This window comes from Phalacrocorax aristotelis, chromosome 3 (genome assembly GCF_949628215.1).
Source record: "Phalacrocorax aristotelis chromosome 3, bGulAri2.1, whole genome shotgun sequence".
In the NCBI taxonomy this organism is placed as follows: Eukaryota; Metazoa; Chordata; class Aves; order Suliformes; family Phalacrocoracidae; genus Phalacrocorax; species Phalacrocorax aristotelis.
In genome coordinates, this window is record NC_134278.1 from 55,910,430 (window position 1) to 55,926,421 (window position 15,992).

A 15,992-nucleotide genomic window follows, 5' to 3' on the forward strand; every position below is an offset into this window, starting at 1 on the left:
ACAAGAAAATTCACAGTCTTGGGAACAATGTATCAGTCTCACCTGAACATTGTTTTCTGCTGTACCAAGAGCAACCTGAAGTTTTTGGCATTTTTCCCTTAGACTGGCAGCTTCATCCTGGACCATTTGTAATTCAGTTTTAAGCTTTCCCAGATTCTTCCGTAACATACTTTCCTGGTTTTGAAATTCTTTTCTTAGCTCCACTTCTTTTTCTTTGCAAGCATGGAGACTTTCTGCCGTAAAAAGCTGAGATCTTTTCAAAGAATCAAGTTCATGTTCATAGAAGGACTGGGCTTTGCTGAGTTTACCTTCATAGTCCTCAATGAGTTTTTTTCTTTCCAGCCTTAATTCTTCAACTTTACTGTTCAAGTCTTCCAGCTCCAGTCTATGCAATTCCTCTAGCTTTTCTTGCCCCTTACTTAAAGTAGCATTCTGACTCTGTTGAGTCTTCAGAAGTTCTTGAATCTCAAGCCTGTGGGCAGCTCTCAAATCTTCCAGAGCTGTACGCTTGTCCTTCTCATACTGCACTTGCAACTGTATGAAACTTCGTAGCCTTTCCTCAAATTTCTTTCTGATCTCTTCTACTTCTCTTGACATGGTCACTACACGTTGGACATGCTGAGCTTCTGCACAAAGCTGCATATCTTCAACTCTATCCTTATAGGCTTCAAACTCTGTCAAGGCCTGATGTTTCATCTTTTTATGATCTTCCAGTGACTCTTCTAAAACCTGGATCTTTCTCTTGAGATCCATTTCTTCTGCAACTTTACTTTTATACTGTAAGATCTTCTCTCTGGTCTCTGCAAGAATTTGTTGAATTTCTTCTTCGTGAGCATCCTTAAGGGCTTGGATAGCAGCTTCATGTTCATCATTTTTAGTGTTCAAAGCATATATTACCTACAAACAAGAAACAATATCACATTAGATAAAAGGCATTCTGGTTGTCTGTTAAATCATAATAAAACACACCTAGGCACTCTGAAAGTTACTTTGACAATCTGGCATATTTTCACGATATGAATAAGACACCAAATATTATTATGAATGAGACTGCATAAATGCTGTATTAGTCATGACAATCTTATACATCTCAGGCTGTTTTTTCTACACATTTTAACCTATAATTTTCCTGATGAAAGTTTTGCCTTTATATTCATGTTGTTACTGTAAATACCACTGGAAAAGAAGCACATTCAATGCACTGAAAAACAAAACATCTATTTAAAAGAATTAGAAGCATAGCATAAAAAGAAATTTGAACAGAGGTTTTCTGTCAGAGAATAACAAAGCGTACACATTACAACATTAATTCAAATTAAATTGGAACAAGATCCAAATCTCAAATTCCTCCTTTCCAAATACTAACTCTTCTTAAATATTTCATTTTAGAAACATCTAAAATGCCAACACTGTTTGTTCCAGTTTGTAGGCCTGATGGTTGCCCAGATACAATTTCATTTTTGACAGCTTATCTAGTAGGCATCTTGTGTATGTGGATCTCCACAGGCCTGAGGTCCCTCACTACGTATTAGCTGGAAAGTTGGCGAGCTTAAGTCAGCTGGACAGAGAAGTAGCTGGCAGGGCAGCCAGCAGTCTGGGGAGCCCAGGGAGCTAAGCACAGCTCAGGGAGGCTGTGAAACCACCAAGGCTGCCTAACTTTCACTGAAAGTTTTAAAGTAACCAGATAAATCCTATGGGATGTTTCAATTGCACCACAAGATGTACACTGCCTTTTTGGTTTTTAACTAGGAAGTATTCTCACCAGTTTAGAGATATGGAGAAATGTGTGCATGCATGCGTATATGTATATATCAGAGAATAAACTATTCATGCAATAAGTGCTTTTAATGTAATATTTTGTGCTCCAAGAACTCCAGCAAATCCCCACACTTCCAAGATATGTTACATGCAGCAGAGCTATCAAAAACATCTGAACAGGGGAAAAAAAGTCTTCTGATTAGTATATTTTGTGCAGCAACAAAAACAGACAACAAAGAAACAGCCGAGAATTTAGAAAAAAAGCTGTCCTTTGGGGATTGTTTTTTAATTTTTTTGTGAGGACAGAACCAAGACCAGTCCTCCATTAGCATTCAACCAGGCAACAGAGGAAGACTGCGCTGACTTGCCCTCAGGAGCAGGAAATGAGAAGACCCAGAATCACCCTCCTGGCACCAAGCACAGAGCCTGTGTCCTGGACTGGAGAAAGTGTCTACAGTCAAGTGTTCAAACAAGTTACAAAGGTCAAAAGAGTTCTCAAAAGTGAAAAAAGCATATTTAAGATTTTTGGCCATACAATACAATAAACTCAGTTTTCTGTTGGGTTTTTTTTGTTTGTTTGTTAGATTGGTTTTGCTTTTTTTGTTGTGGTTTTTTTTTTTTTAAACAAGAGTCCAGACACTGTATTCTAAATTGTATTGTCTGAAATAAACACACACCATTCTGTTACCTGTACCAAAAAACCTAAAAGGGCAGGCTTTAGAGAAAAGGGGGGGGGGGGAGGGGGGGGAGAGAGAAAGTAAAGAAAAAAGTTCTGAAACAGTACTGGAAAGAAAAAACTAAACAGCCTCATTCATTTTTATATAGCAAGGAGATAACTTTTTCAAAAAAAAAAATCACAAAAAACAGTTTAACTTACATTATTCCAATTCAATTTTTCTATCACATGTACATGTTATTTAATGGGGGGGGGGGAAATAGCTCTTCCATGGTTTTGGAAACTGTTCTTAATGATGCTAATATCTCTGCAGGCAGCAGGTAGACTTTTGGCTTTCTTCCTCCCTAGAAAAAAATAGGTTTTCCAACCATGAAAGAGCTTCATGGTTCAGTGACTCAACAAACTCCCAAAATACATTGCAAAAAATGACAACAAAACCACATGCAATTCCATTAGCAGAGTCACAACTATCATTGCAATGCTCTTCACCCAAAATTTCAACCATTTATATTCTCATTGTCTCTGGTGATGCCAACAGTAACTCCTGACCACAAAGTTTTCACCTCCCTCCTGTCACCAACATACAGTATCAGCTATTGGATCCCAAAAGTCAGTTTCCCTGTTTAAATGCTGTCCAGTGCTCAACTCCTTTGTTCATATCAGAAAGAAAATAAAAACCTCAGTTTTCAAAGTATTTTTTAAAAACGTACATGCAATATTTTGCATGAAGAGTCCTTGTTTGGTTAGAGAAGCTAGACAACGTAGTTAAAAAGGTATTATTAAAAAAAAAAATCACAGAGGTTGTTATAACAAGTATTTGCCAACCACTAAGTCAAATCCCATACTCAGAACAGTCCTTGACTCCTGGTCTTTGTGCACTGAAGTGCCATAATGTTCTTCACTTCAGGCAGTTTTCCAGTCTCAGGTTATGCAGCACTATAATCTGCAGAAAGCATAAATCATGTAGTATTTTTAAGGGTATTATGATTTGGCAGTGAGACCCTCACAGAAAATTCCAAGTGAAAAATAAGCCTATATGCAATGCCACATTCAGAAGGTCTCTTTAAATTCTGATCATCCAATTACTCCATACAAAAAGCACTGAACGTCTACAAATTCAATACGCACCATTCATTCCCTAAATGAAGGACACAGGTGTCTTATGGAAAACTTGAAAATAAAGTAAAATGCATGCAACTGAATGTTGTATCATAACATACATTCTTCAGCGCCTGAATTCCAGCTCTATCAAATTACTCTATTATAAATCTCGGTATTTTTCAAGTAACAAAATAGCTGTATCAGATTTTATCTTTGATAGTTTGATGCACTGTATTAGCATAGTAACACAGAAAAAAAAAGTTTGTATTAACTAAAGCAAAAACAGCCTAGCAGCATTTCAGTGAAATAAAAGCAGTAACTCAAATACATGGGAACAAATTAAAACATTTAAAGTTCTAGCTAAAATATATAGTCCTTGTTCAAGTAAGTTGCTGAGAATTGAAAGGCAGTACTGTTGCCAAATTTGGAGGTGGGCAGATGAAACATGTTTTGCACTCTTTATTTTAAAATCAGAATGAGCCATTTCCTAAGCATGCCTGTAAACACTTTTAAAAATTCTAGTAGCTTTTTCAGTACAACTGTGTATTACTCAGAAGCACAAACTGTTCATTTCAGTAATTCATATTGTTTTCCAGCTCCACTCTAAATGCATCATACACATTGCAGTTCTTAGTAGGTCACAGAAAAAAATTCAATTGTGTTTTACTGTATTCTCAGTTAGGATATCATTCCAGAGGTACAGAGAGAACCGCATTCTCTAAGAATACTAAAATTGCCAGCTAAAGGCCTTAATACTTTTTAATACAAAACAGTAACATAATTAATTATTAATAAGGATCTACTGAAATACTACGTGGCTTGTCTGCAGAACTACAAGAAAGTAAGTTAGTAACAACAGGAATAACCTTTTTTATGCCAACAATTGAGTATTGGAGTTTTTAGTTATATTCTCTGTGGTAAGCTTAAGCAAATCTGCTGTTGCATCAGCTTTGGTGTCTTGAACTACATGCAATACAAACAACAATCAGTGTTCCACACTGTTTGTGGTTGAAAGATAAAGTTTTACTATTTGGCTGAGAAATGTTTTTGACTCCAGACCAGATGTTATGTTTTGGAGAGCTGACCAACTCTTGCACGGTCAGCTGCACTTTGGTCATCTGCTCCTGCGAGCAATTTAGTCACAATGGAATGTTTTTCTGATTAAAAATGGGTAATTCACCTTAATACTACTGTTAGGTGCCAAACATATTTTGCAGCACAGGATCTCTCTCCAAACATCCATGTGGTTCATTGCCTCTCATTTTACATGGAAACAGGAACTGAAACCTATGAGAAAAAAAACATCACTACATATCTTACACAAACATCAACCTTATGTCTCGGGTAAACCTTCGTTTTAGACTTGGCATGTGGGTCCCTGGGTCAGAGCACTATATTCAGCCTAGTTCAGGTGAAGTGTCGTGTTCCCAGTGCTGCTGGGGCACTGCTGCCTGTGAGCACTGGTGCTGTCGGTGCCCACTAGTCTGAAACACCAGAGCCTCCAGAGACATCCCAACACTCTGTCAGTGCGGCACACCTATTTAATGAATGACACAACTACAGTGCCAGCAAGGTACTGCTCGTGCATAACCTGTTAATGATTTGGAACGCACAGACCAACAAGCCTGACCTACCCTTGCTGTCTGCGGGTAAGATAAGAACTGCTAGATGCAGGAAGATGACACATATGCTGGGAAAGAGTAACACGGGTTTTCTAGACACAAGCCACACCCCACAGATACAGAGGGATGCAAACAGAAAAGTTTAGTCTACAACATCAACAAGAAACATCAAAACACTTCAGGCATTATGAATTATGTAGAAATGAAATGTACCCTCTACTATAGTCCAGAATGATCACGATTTTTGTTACAATAGGTATCACATTTGTTTTTCCCCTTTTCTTCCTGTCAATCAAGTAACGAGAAGTGTGTTATATTTAAGCATTTAAAATTCGTGTATTTTGATCAGTGAAAGGTCAATTTAAGACAAAATCAGTAAAATAACCAACTTAAAACCCAGAAAAAGTTTGTTTTTACTGGACACATTTCTGCTCCTTAGTACATTACAAAAATACAGGAAAATGCTTCAAAGTTATCTAAAACAGTCTTTCAGAAAAGCCGTCCACAATCACAGAGTACATTCTTACAAATGCATTACTGCATGCAAAGTAGACAGCCAATTATAGCATGGCATTTTATTCCTTCTCATGCATTGCTAGCCAGACATCACCACAACATAAGCTCTGAAGATTTTTTTCATATAATAATCTTAAGTTGCATTATTTAATAGGACTTTTTTTTTTTTCCTTAAATTGTAACCAAGACAACTCTGCTCAGAGCATTTAATGGGGAAAACCAAGTTATTGCTAAATCCAAACCCCTGCCCTATAAAAAGCTGTATTATGTATACCAAAAAACTCCCAAACCCAAAACTCATCTGCTCATCTCTCTCTCTCTCCCCCTATCTAGAAAGATCTTTTGTTCCCTTATGGAAAATACTGCAAATACAGACGCTTCGTCAATCCAGCCCTTTGTGTTGCTGGTAACACAACACAAACAAGTCTAGAACTTTAGGCCAGGATTGCTTCGACATCACAGAAAAGGTGGAAGGCAGACACTTGTTCTCTAGCTATCTGGTTCACTGCAAGTCCTCTTAAACGCTTGGGCCAGTGCATTAGGGGCACAGTGTGATGGGCAGGGAAGAGAAAAAAATATGGTCTACAGCTGTAAAAGTAGTGTCCCCTGCTAATACCATCATCCCAGAAAAGCTGCTCTGACTACACCGGTCCTCCTTTGAGATAAAATCCAGAGGGCAGGAGCCTGAAAATTTTTCCCCAAAACACATACTTCCACAGAAAATTTACTATGAAAATATCTTTCAGCTGTTCAACAGCCTTCATGAATTAGCTTAATTTATGCCCAAGTAAAACTGAGCCCTTTATTCCTTTGGAAACCCTGAAAACAAATACTGAATTGTTTTTATTACAGCGACAAACTTTCCAAAGTAATCTCTAATGTATCCTGTTTACAGGTAATTATTTAGAGAATGATGCAATGAAGTTCAGCATAATTTATTTCCAGGAATAGAACATTAACAGATTTCCGCTTCTATGTAACATTCAGCCTTGGAATGAAAGCAAACAACCACCATTTTTGACTTTCACACTTAATTTTCTATAAAAGAGAAGTCTTGATAAGTCAGGTGTCATGCACTGTTCACTAACATCTGTAAGAGGCCAACTGGAAGAACATGGAATTTAACACCAAGCCTAACTTGTAATCCCCTGGAACAAAGAACCGTTTGGGCCATGTGTGCTTTGCGAAACAGAATTTGACAGTCAAAGGAGGTAGCTGAGAGATAAGGTGGTATTTATTTTACAACTACATCCTTGGAAAAGGACTGACAGACTGATAAGAGGCAACTTCCCGCCTCAGTGGGCTGATAAAGTGTGAAGTCATTCAAAACCTGTGGTAACTAGGGGAAAGGTAAAAGCAGCAGGGGGAGATCATGACCACTGACTCACTTCAGGGCTGAGAAGACTTGTCCCCCCAACCCTGTAAGGGGCATGCATGCTGATGTATATAGCTAGCAGGGATTGGTAACCAATAGGCAGGAGTCAAAACTCCATAAGGGGACAGGGATGGAGATCCTTTGGGCCTTTCTGAGAAATGTCTCAAACACTCACAAGATGCAAAAACCCTGGGGGGCAGTCCGTAGTGACTGGTGGACATAAACAGGGGAAGGCAAGTGCCATTGTGGGGACTTTTTCAAATGAGCACGCCTACTGACCAGACACCCCCTGTTGGCTGGACCAATGCTGGAATCTAGACCGGTGGTCCCTCCCTGTCTATCTTCACTCCCTCTCTCCCCCTTCCTTTCTTTTGTTCTTTCACCCTTTCTTAATAAGTAACACAAAGATTGAAGTAGTTAGGTAACGCAAGACTTAAGCTAAGAAGTAGCTTCTACAATACTGTTGGGCCCCTGTCAATACAATTATGATTATACATAGTAAAAGTAATGTTGATATATGTACATTGTCATTTCACCTGAATTCACACTGAGAGGATCAGCGAATCTGAGTCACTCTCCCTCCTTCCCTGGCAGGACGTGATAACATCTAAGCTGATAACTAAACAGGGAACAAAAAGGTATTTATTTTGTACTTTCAGGTTTCTTGATGTTCAGTACCATATACATAAGGCATAAAGCCTCACAGGGGCACATACACCTGAAGATGTTTTCCTTATGCTCCTCAAGTACCTGTCATCTCATGTGCTGAACTGCCTGCTGAACTGCCAGGTACAGATCAATATCACATTAACTACCTGACTCACAATATGTTTTGTTTATTTGTGTATGACCCACATCGAAACACCAACTCTTCTTAAGCATTTGCCTGAAAATCCCACTGGCTGAAAAGATCCACTTGCCTTTACAGATCAGCATATTTAGAAATTATTACAGGGCCTGTACCTTAAAATTTAATTATCAGAAAAATGCATGCCACATTCCAATTAACTGCATGGTAGGAGATGCCCTCACCTGAAGGACAGACACAGAGCATGTCTCAGCACAAGTACACAACAGTCAGTGTGCCCAATCTGGCCATTTACTGTTGCCTTTTTCCTCTCTCCTAGGGTTGTACAAGACAACAAATTAAAGGCTTTTTGGGAGCTAATCAGAAGCTTTATGTTATAATAGCTTAACATGGAAATATGCACTTAGTCCAAATCCAGGAACAGGAATAACCATTAACAAGCCCACCAGGTAACAGAAATCAAAAGTGTGCCAGCAAGTAAATCTACAGCTGTAGAGCACTCTGCAATCAAAGGTTCACTAGAAGGAGCACATTACCTACACTGCATTTTACAGATCGACATGCCAAGCAACCACAGGAAGATGGGGTTCACAAGTTCAGAAGACATGCAGTCTGCTGCCAGGAGTCAAGAGCGGTTTAAACCTCAAGTGTCTGGGCTAGGACACAACAACATGCTACCTTCCAAATGATTTTAGCAATCACTAGTGAACTGATAAACAGTTCACCCACTACAGTGGGCAGAGTGGGCAATCAGGCTATGTTGCTTCCTCTGCTCCAGCGGCTGAGTGTCTCCAAGACAGGGTCTCACACCAGTGGTGTACCACTGGTACAAAGGGGATTTGACAGAGACATTAGTGCATATACGAGGCTGACAGAGATAGATACTTGGGGGAAACTCTATTCTACTCAGAGCAAGGTCTTTGACGAGATGTGTGGGGTCCACTGCTGAACAGATGGCACCCTCCTACGGTTAGTGGAAACACTTTCTTTTTTGTCTTGTATGGGTATTCTTGGATGTGCTGCAGAAAATGGACAAGTAGGTATTTTCCTCACCCCAACAAATTACAATGGACCAAAGGAATTTGAACCAGCATGCCAAATAAGATAACTGTACCCAGATTTCTGAGGAAGAAAGGAAATAGGCCAGATATCACTTATAAATGTTTATCAAATACAATTAAAAAATAGAAGCCCTTAGAGCTAGCTTTTCCCTTCCAGAAAACAAAGCAGTAATTATGGAAGGCACGTGATGTTTGATGGAAGGGGAGGAAAAATTACTTGCCAATATGCAGTTTAGATTGTCGGTTTGGGGAAACAGGTGAAGTTGTTGTTCCTGTTAAGACAAGAAAAAGATAGAAGAGCAGAAAAAAGGAAAATAAATACTAGACACAACATGCAGGCCCTATAGCCCAAAAACTATTCTAATTTGGTTTTCAGGATTATCACAGCAAAGTTAATTGGTGTGAAATTTAGTTACAAAACCAGATTTGGTTAGAAAATTAGAAAATAGTTAAAACTGATTAAATACAAGTTCATTTTATAAAAGTTTTTTAAAAATTATGGTCTAAGGCATGACGGACAGATACAATACAGCTTTCAGAATATCTTCAGTTGAGGCAAAAACTCAGTCGCCAAGCAAGCAGATGTGATGTCACACAATCAAGAGATACAGATTAAATGGGAAAAGCTATCTGAAGATAATAACATAAGACTATGAGACATGGATTGGATATTCAGTTGAATAACATTAGCCACTGACTAGAAGTAATGTCTAAGATTAGAATTAAACTTAGTGTTAAAGAATGCTGCAGATGGAAGGCACACTGGCCAGATTCAATTTAATTAATTTTCAAGAAGTAAAACATCCCAGAATTATCTGTGCAATCTTGACCCAAAACAGTTTTTACAGGAAGAAAAAGTAGACTTGAAGACCTTGACAGAAAGATGAGAAGCAGCTGGATAGAGGTAAAGCACATCTCTTTACTATAAACCAAATTATACAGGACTATTTCCCCAGTTACAGGGGAAACATCACCACTACTACTTTGTATGACCTGGCACATAATCCCCTGCTTGGCTGCCACATGACATCTATTTCTGAAAGAAATGCTCAGCTGTTCTACACTTGCATTGCTGGCTCTAATGGAGTTACATAATTTTAGTGTTCAGCAATCCAATTCCGTACATTCATATTATGCTGCTCTCAACTACAGCTATTTCTAAGCGCTCTATTACCTGCGGGATTATAAGATGTAGTTAACTGCGTATCATTTGCTTTCTGTGCCAAAGCGTAAAACCAACTTGCAGAATAAGTCAGAGCAGAGTTTAATGTAAGTTTAAATCTGATTATGACATCAAAAATATTTGCATGATGACAGATTTCAATACAACCCAAGAACACACTGCAGAAAGACTGTTATGAAAGAGGAAAAAAGTGCTTAAATTAAAGCCTCAAAAGTTAGTCAGAATGGGAACAAATACTGCAGAAAATAGTTTAAGTGTTTTATAACATCTCCTTGGAAATCAGTACTTCTTTTTCAACTTGGCCAATACCTGTAAATCAAGCTAAGTAGTCCTGAACACCTTACTTATTCAATTTGTAAGGAGAGCTCTGCTATACGAACATTACCAAAATACAGCAGTTCTCTACAAAGCTTCCCAGACTACAACACTATGACTTAAAAATTATTTGATTCATCCTATATAAATCACCATTGTTTCAGGACTGCATTACAGAAAAAACACAGACCCAGTATTTCCATCTGCTTTAATCACCTGCTAGCCATAGTAAGTTGCTCCTTTTCTTTTCCAGTTTCCGTATTTTGTGTCATCAAGTTATGTGTTAATGGTCATTCAAGACAGTTAATGAAGCTGGAAATTTATTTCCAGACAATCTCACTCAGAAATTTCCCTCCCTCCCTCTCCCGCCGCATTTATATATTTTTTTTTAAAGGAAAACATACTTTCTAATTCACTGCTGCATACTTTTCCTTTTCTTAATAAAAAGAAATTTATATTTGTCCTTGAAAGAGCATCCACATAAGAAAAACAGTCTTTTGGTTCAAAATATATGAGATGGCACTTAAGTGAGCTTTCTTCAGTGGAATCAAATGGCTTGAAGGATGACATTCACTAATATTGAAGTGATGAGAGCCTAGAAGGATGAACAGAAGTTGGAATTCTCTGCAAAAATATTTCAACAACAAATCCATCACATGCACAGATTCTTAATTTAGAGTGAAAAAAAACATTAATATAAAAAGAGTAAGATTAGTCAGCTGATTCCATCTGTTGTCTGAAAACTAAGCTTAGGTTCCTCTATTTTGTTCTAAAACAAATCCATTTTTGAAAGGCATACTATAAAAATGTCTAACACAGTATCATTTATGTCAATATAATTGCTATTTTAAGTCTCCCTTTTTTTGCTAGACTTGGCTAAATTATAGACACAATCACATCTGTACTTTCACCAACTTTACTTTTAGCAGAAAGAAAATATTTAAGTCATGTAGTTATTTGTACTAGATAGACAAATAAGTCGTAAGACCCAAAATAATGCAAAGTCTAAAAAATTACTATCCTGTTTCCTTCAAAACCTATTTCCCTGCTTTATCATTCAAGCAGACTTTTGTTATAATTCATAGAATCACAGAATATCTCAGGTTGGAAAGGACCCATAAGGATCATCAACTCCAACTCCTTGCTCCTCACAGGACAATGAAAATGAGCATTTAAAACACCACTGGGGAAGACAGAAGCTACTGGTTCATACTTATAGCTTCTGCTTTCTCTTCTACTTCACCACCTCAAGAAGGGAAGGTCTTTTCAATTAATCAATGTGTGCACCCATCAGTGCTATGGCTAAGCCAGAAAGGAACCAGCAACTGGGATCCAGGATTAACTGAAGTCTTCTGCACAGCCGAAGTACAGCCCTGGCATCTGGTGCAAGCGGCTTATTTACACAGGCTGGATGCTCTGTTCTGCACCACCACGCTCACCATCCCTTCTCATCTCAGATTTTGAAAACAAAATTAATTCAAGACTAAAACTTATTCTTAAATCTTAATTTATTCCACCTTCAAACCTAACCCCCTATTAACTTTTACCATCTGAAGCGTCATGTTTTTAAACATTTAGTTTCCACTAGATGTTCATGATGGAAAAGCTGCCTGGTCATTGACTGCTTTGGATTTCTCCATACATGGCCTAGCTAGAAACACATTGTGTTTAAATAACTAAAAGTATGTAAAGACTAGTTGTCTTGCTTTTTAAGAAAAAAGAATTTTTGTGGAAATACTAATATTGGAAAGTGAAGCTAGAATTAATAACTTTAGCTATTTAGAAAGAAAGTGATTTGGTTTTTCTTTTATTTGGCAAGGCAGGGGGGAAGCAGGGGTGGTAGAGACAGAACAACTAGAAACGTAAAGCAAAATGAAGCATGTCCACTTCTAAATCTGCTCTGGAGGGTATCCAAAGCAATATTTTTGAGTGCCATCACCTGAAAAAGTTACAAGTATTTTTGGAATAAATTGTAAATTAAGTTGACACTAAAGAAAGTTGATCTCTCTTCCTCTTAGGTTGTTTATAAACCTGAAATCAAGGCATAGTCAGCATTATCACTTATACACACTATTATTCATTCTTACTGATGAGTCCTTAAGTGTTGATCAGATGAAAACATTAGCAGAAGGTTTCTTCTATTCCATCTCCCCAAAGAAACAGCAGAACTGTATGACAGACCAGAGAAAAGGTCTTCCCAGTTTCTCTTCCCCATCAAAACAAAGTTCATTTTGACACTCTCTCTGCCTGCAGGTCTTTTCTTCTCACGGCTTGATCTATTTTGATTCCTATTTCCTCAATAACTTCTGCAGGTTCTACGCAATTCCAGTATCCAGTGGTTCCTCACAGCAGAAGAGACCAGTCAGACAAGAACAGACCATGCAGCCTCTACAGAGCAAAGAAGAATTCCTCACCAGTGGTTTGAACAGCACACTGGAAAACAAGACCATTTCTTGCTCATACTTCCCAGGCTTGTTTAAGAGAAGCTAAGGCATGGAGCCTTCCAAACAAGCATGCAGCTATGCAGGAAAGAAATGTTAGTGAAAAGCATGCACTGCAAGATTCCCAATTCCGTATTTTTATCTATGGCATTTCTCACCTAATGGTAGGCCTTAATTACAAATCATGTCTGGAAGTTTAATGGTAAATGCTGATTTTCAGAATGAAAAAAGGAAACTCCAACTCCAACTTGTCTATTCATTGAAATTTTAACGACAGTAGAAGAATTTAAGTTACTTCCCCAGAAATATCATAGTACCTTGAAGTAATTTCTCTTCCCTTTCTCTGCAAAAAAACCAAACAATCTGGAATTCATGTTCAAACTAAGAATTGACCACTAAGCTTCCACTCTTTCTTTTTTTTTTTTTTTTTTTTTGAGGTTATAGGAGCAAAACCATAAAGTAAGCAAAGAAGGTGGCACAGTCACTTTTGCTCAGAACACACTACTTGACAGCCCAAGTTTATTCTCAAAGCTCAGCCTGAGATGAATCCGGGACAAGTTTTCAGTGGCCCACTGGGATACTTTCCAGTAACCTACAGATATCTATCATACAATAAAAAAAAACATTTATAATTCCTAGCTACCTTTCGCTATTTACACAACACTGGCTAATAGTTTAGTCATTTCACACCAACAACTTAAAGGTTCAACACTAACTACGATTCCATATACATGTTGTTTCTATAAAAGAAGGGCTGAAGTTGGAAGGCCCCTCTGGAGGTCATCTAGTCCAACTTCCCTACTCAAAGCATGGTCAGCTAACACAGACTATGCTGGGCCTTGCTCAAATGGGTTTTGAATATCCCCAAGGAAGCAGACTCCTCAACCTCTCTGGGCAACCAGTTCCAGTATTTGACCATCCTCACAGCAAAATAAGTGTTTCCTTATATTTAAATGGAATTTCTTATGTTTTAGTTTGTGCCTATTGCTTCATCTTTTCATGAGGCACCACTAAGAATATGCCTGCTCAGTCTTCTTTACACCCTTCCATCTGGTATGTATGTGCATTCATAAGATCCCCCTGAGCCTTCTCTAGGCTAAACAGTTCCAGCTCTCTGCCGTAGTATGACAGATGGTCCAGTCCTTTAATCATCTTAGTGGACTTTTGCTGGACTTGTTCCAGTATGTCCGTGTCTCTCTCATACTGGAGAGCCCAAAACTGGACCCAGCACTCCACATGAGCCTCCCCAGTGCCAAGTAGAGGGGAAGGATCACCTCCCTTGAGCTGCTGGTGACACTCTTGCTTATGTGGTCCACTATACCGTTGGCTGCCTTTTCCACAAAGGCACTTTGCTGGCTCACATTCAACTTATTGTCTATCAGGACTCCAGGGCCTTTTCTGCAAACCTGATTTCCAGCCAGTCGATCCCAAACACATACTTGTTATTCTGCCCCAGATGCGGGACGTAGCATGAGGTTCCTGTTGGTGCTTTTCTACAGCCTGTCCAGCTCTGAATAGCAGCACACCCTGCCTACCTTAATCAATCACTTGTCCCAATTTTGTATTGTCTACAAACTTTCTAAGTGTGCATGCTGTGTCATCATCCAGGTCACTGTCCTCAGCATCCGCCTCTAGGGTACACCATTCATGACTGGCCTCCAAGGGGGCTTCACGCTGCTGACCACAATACTTTAAGGTATACTGAAAACTGGCTGAACTGCTAGTCTTAATGTTTACTTGTCTAGGATACACCTGGAAGAAACACGCAGGCACGTGACAAACAGCAGTGAAGATGTATCTAATTTTAAATTTTCTAAAGAGTTCTGCAAAAAGAGACTGAATACACTTCGCTCCCACCCCATTCTCTAGTCTATCTATCGAGATACTTAAAGTTTGTGCACTGCTTTCTACCACAGGTTTTCTGAATCATTTAACTAAAAAGAAGGAAAAAAAGGGATACACAATCTTTCTTTAAGTAGGAAAATTGTAGTATCTCCATTACAGACCTACAAGAGAACTTATGTCCTGGTAAAAGCATTCAGTTATATTGCTTTGTCCTAAAGCACCTCTTTTCCATTCATCCCATTAAATACAGTAAGGAGAAACCTGTGGCTCCTCAACCTGAACACTCAGTTACCAGTCCAACACCTGTATTTTCTTATTATGGTTATCCAGTTGGATCTAATCTTCTGGAGAGCTACACTAGTGAATGTTCTTAAAAAAACATCCTGTTCCTACTATTGCTTCTTCTGTCAACTACAACACTACGTGTTTATCCTAAGAGTACTTAAATTGTAACTATTTGCTAGATTTGCCTCTTTTACAATACTTACTTTATTCCACTTTAAATGGGAAATGTTAACTCCTACTGTTCCAGCAATTCATCATACAGAAGTACACAGGTATATCTGTTCAGAATTTTTCCACCTCCAACAAAAAATTCAGTCTCTCAAAGGAACGTGCCTAGTTCTGACTACTACTGTAAAATCTCAATCTTTACATGAAAAATGAAATTTAAAAATTAGCTAAGTTTGTGGCATATCACAAAATACACCATTAGCTAAGAGAAAATTTAAGAATTATCCGAGTAAGCCATATACGAAGAACACATCCACAGAATACTGAGAAATTATTCTGAGGCACATTTTAAGACTGTTCTATGTACAACACAGCTTCCAACACAACAGTTTTATTTCCACAGAATTAAGTGATGGCTTAACTTGTTAAGAGACAACACAGAACAATTTGCTTTGCAGACTAAAACATTTAGCAGTGAACAGCCAATTTGCTGAAGTTTTCAGATACTTTTTCAAAGTTCAGTTTAGCTAGAAAATAACATTTATGCTTTGGGGTTAAGCTTTTTTTTGGGTGGTGGTGGTTTTTTTTGGTTTGTTTGTTTTTAATAATAGCATTCCTGAAAACAAGTGAGGACAAGTATCTCCAACAATTAATGCACCCCTCTTCCTGAGCACAGTCAGGAAAGGTTCTAATACAGGGGACAGATCCTGATACCTTGCTTTCTGTTCTGCTTTTAGCAGACCCTCTCCCTAATGCTAATCTATACTTAAAGAGAACTTCCATGGCTTTCTCCCTATAGTTTAAGGGTTAGACTGAGTACAATACTGCTTCCAAAACA

General features: G+C 38.3%; 1 protein-coding gene across 8 annotated transcripts in view; it reads right to left on the minus strand.

Moving 5' to 3' along the window:
- The window catches only part of FAM184A (family with sequence similarity 184 member A), a 79,874-nt gene that overhangs the window by 48,434 nt on the left and 15,448 nt on the right, over nt 1-15,992 (minus strand). For all 8 annotated transcript variants that reach the window (XM_075087524.1, XM_075087528.1, XM_075087523.1 and 5 more), the window contains exon 2: nt 43-897. In XM_075087524.1, coding sequence (XP_074943625.1) covers nt 43-897 — 855 coding nt within the window. The remainder of the gene's footprint in view (nt 1-42; nt 898-15,992) is intronic.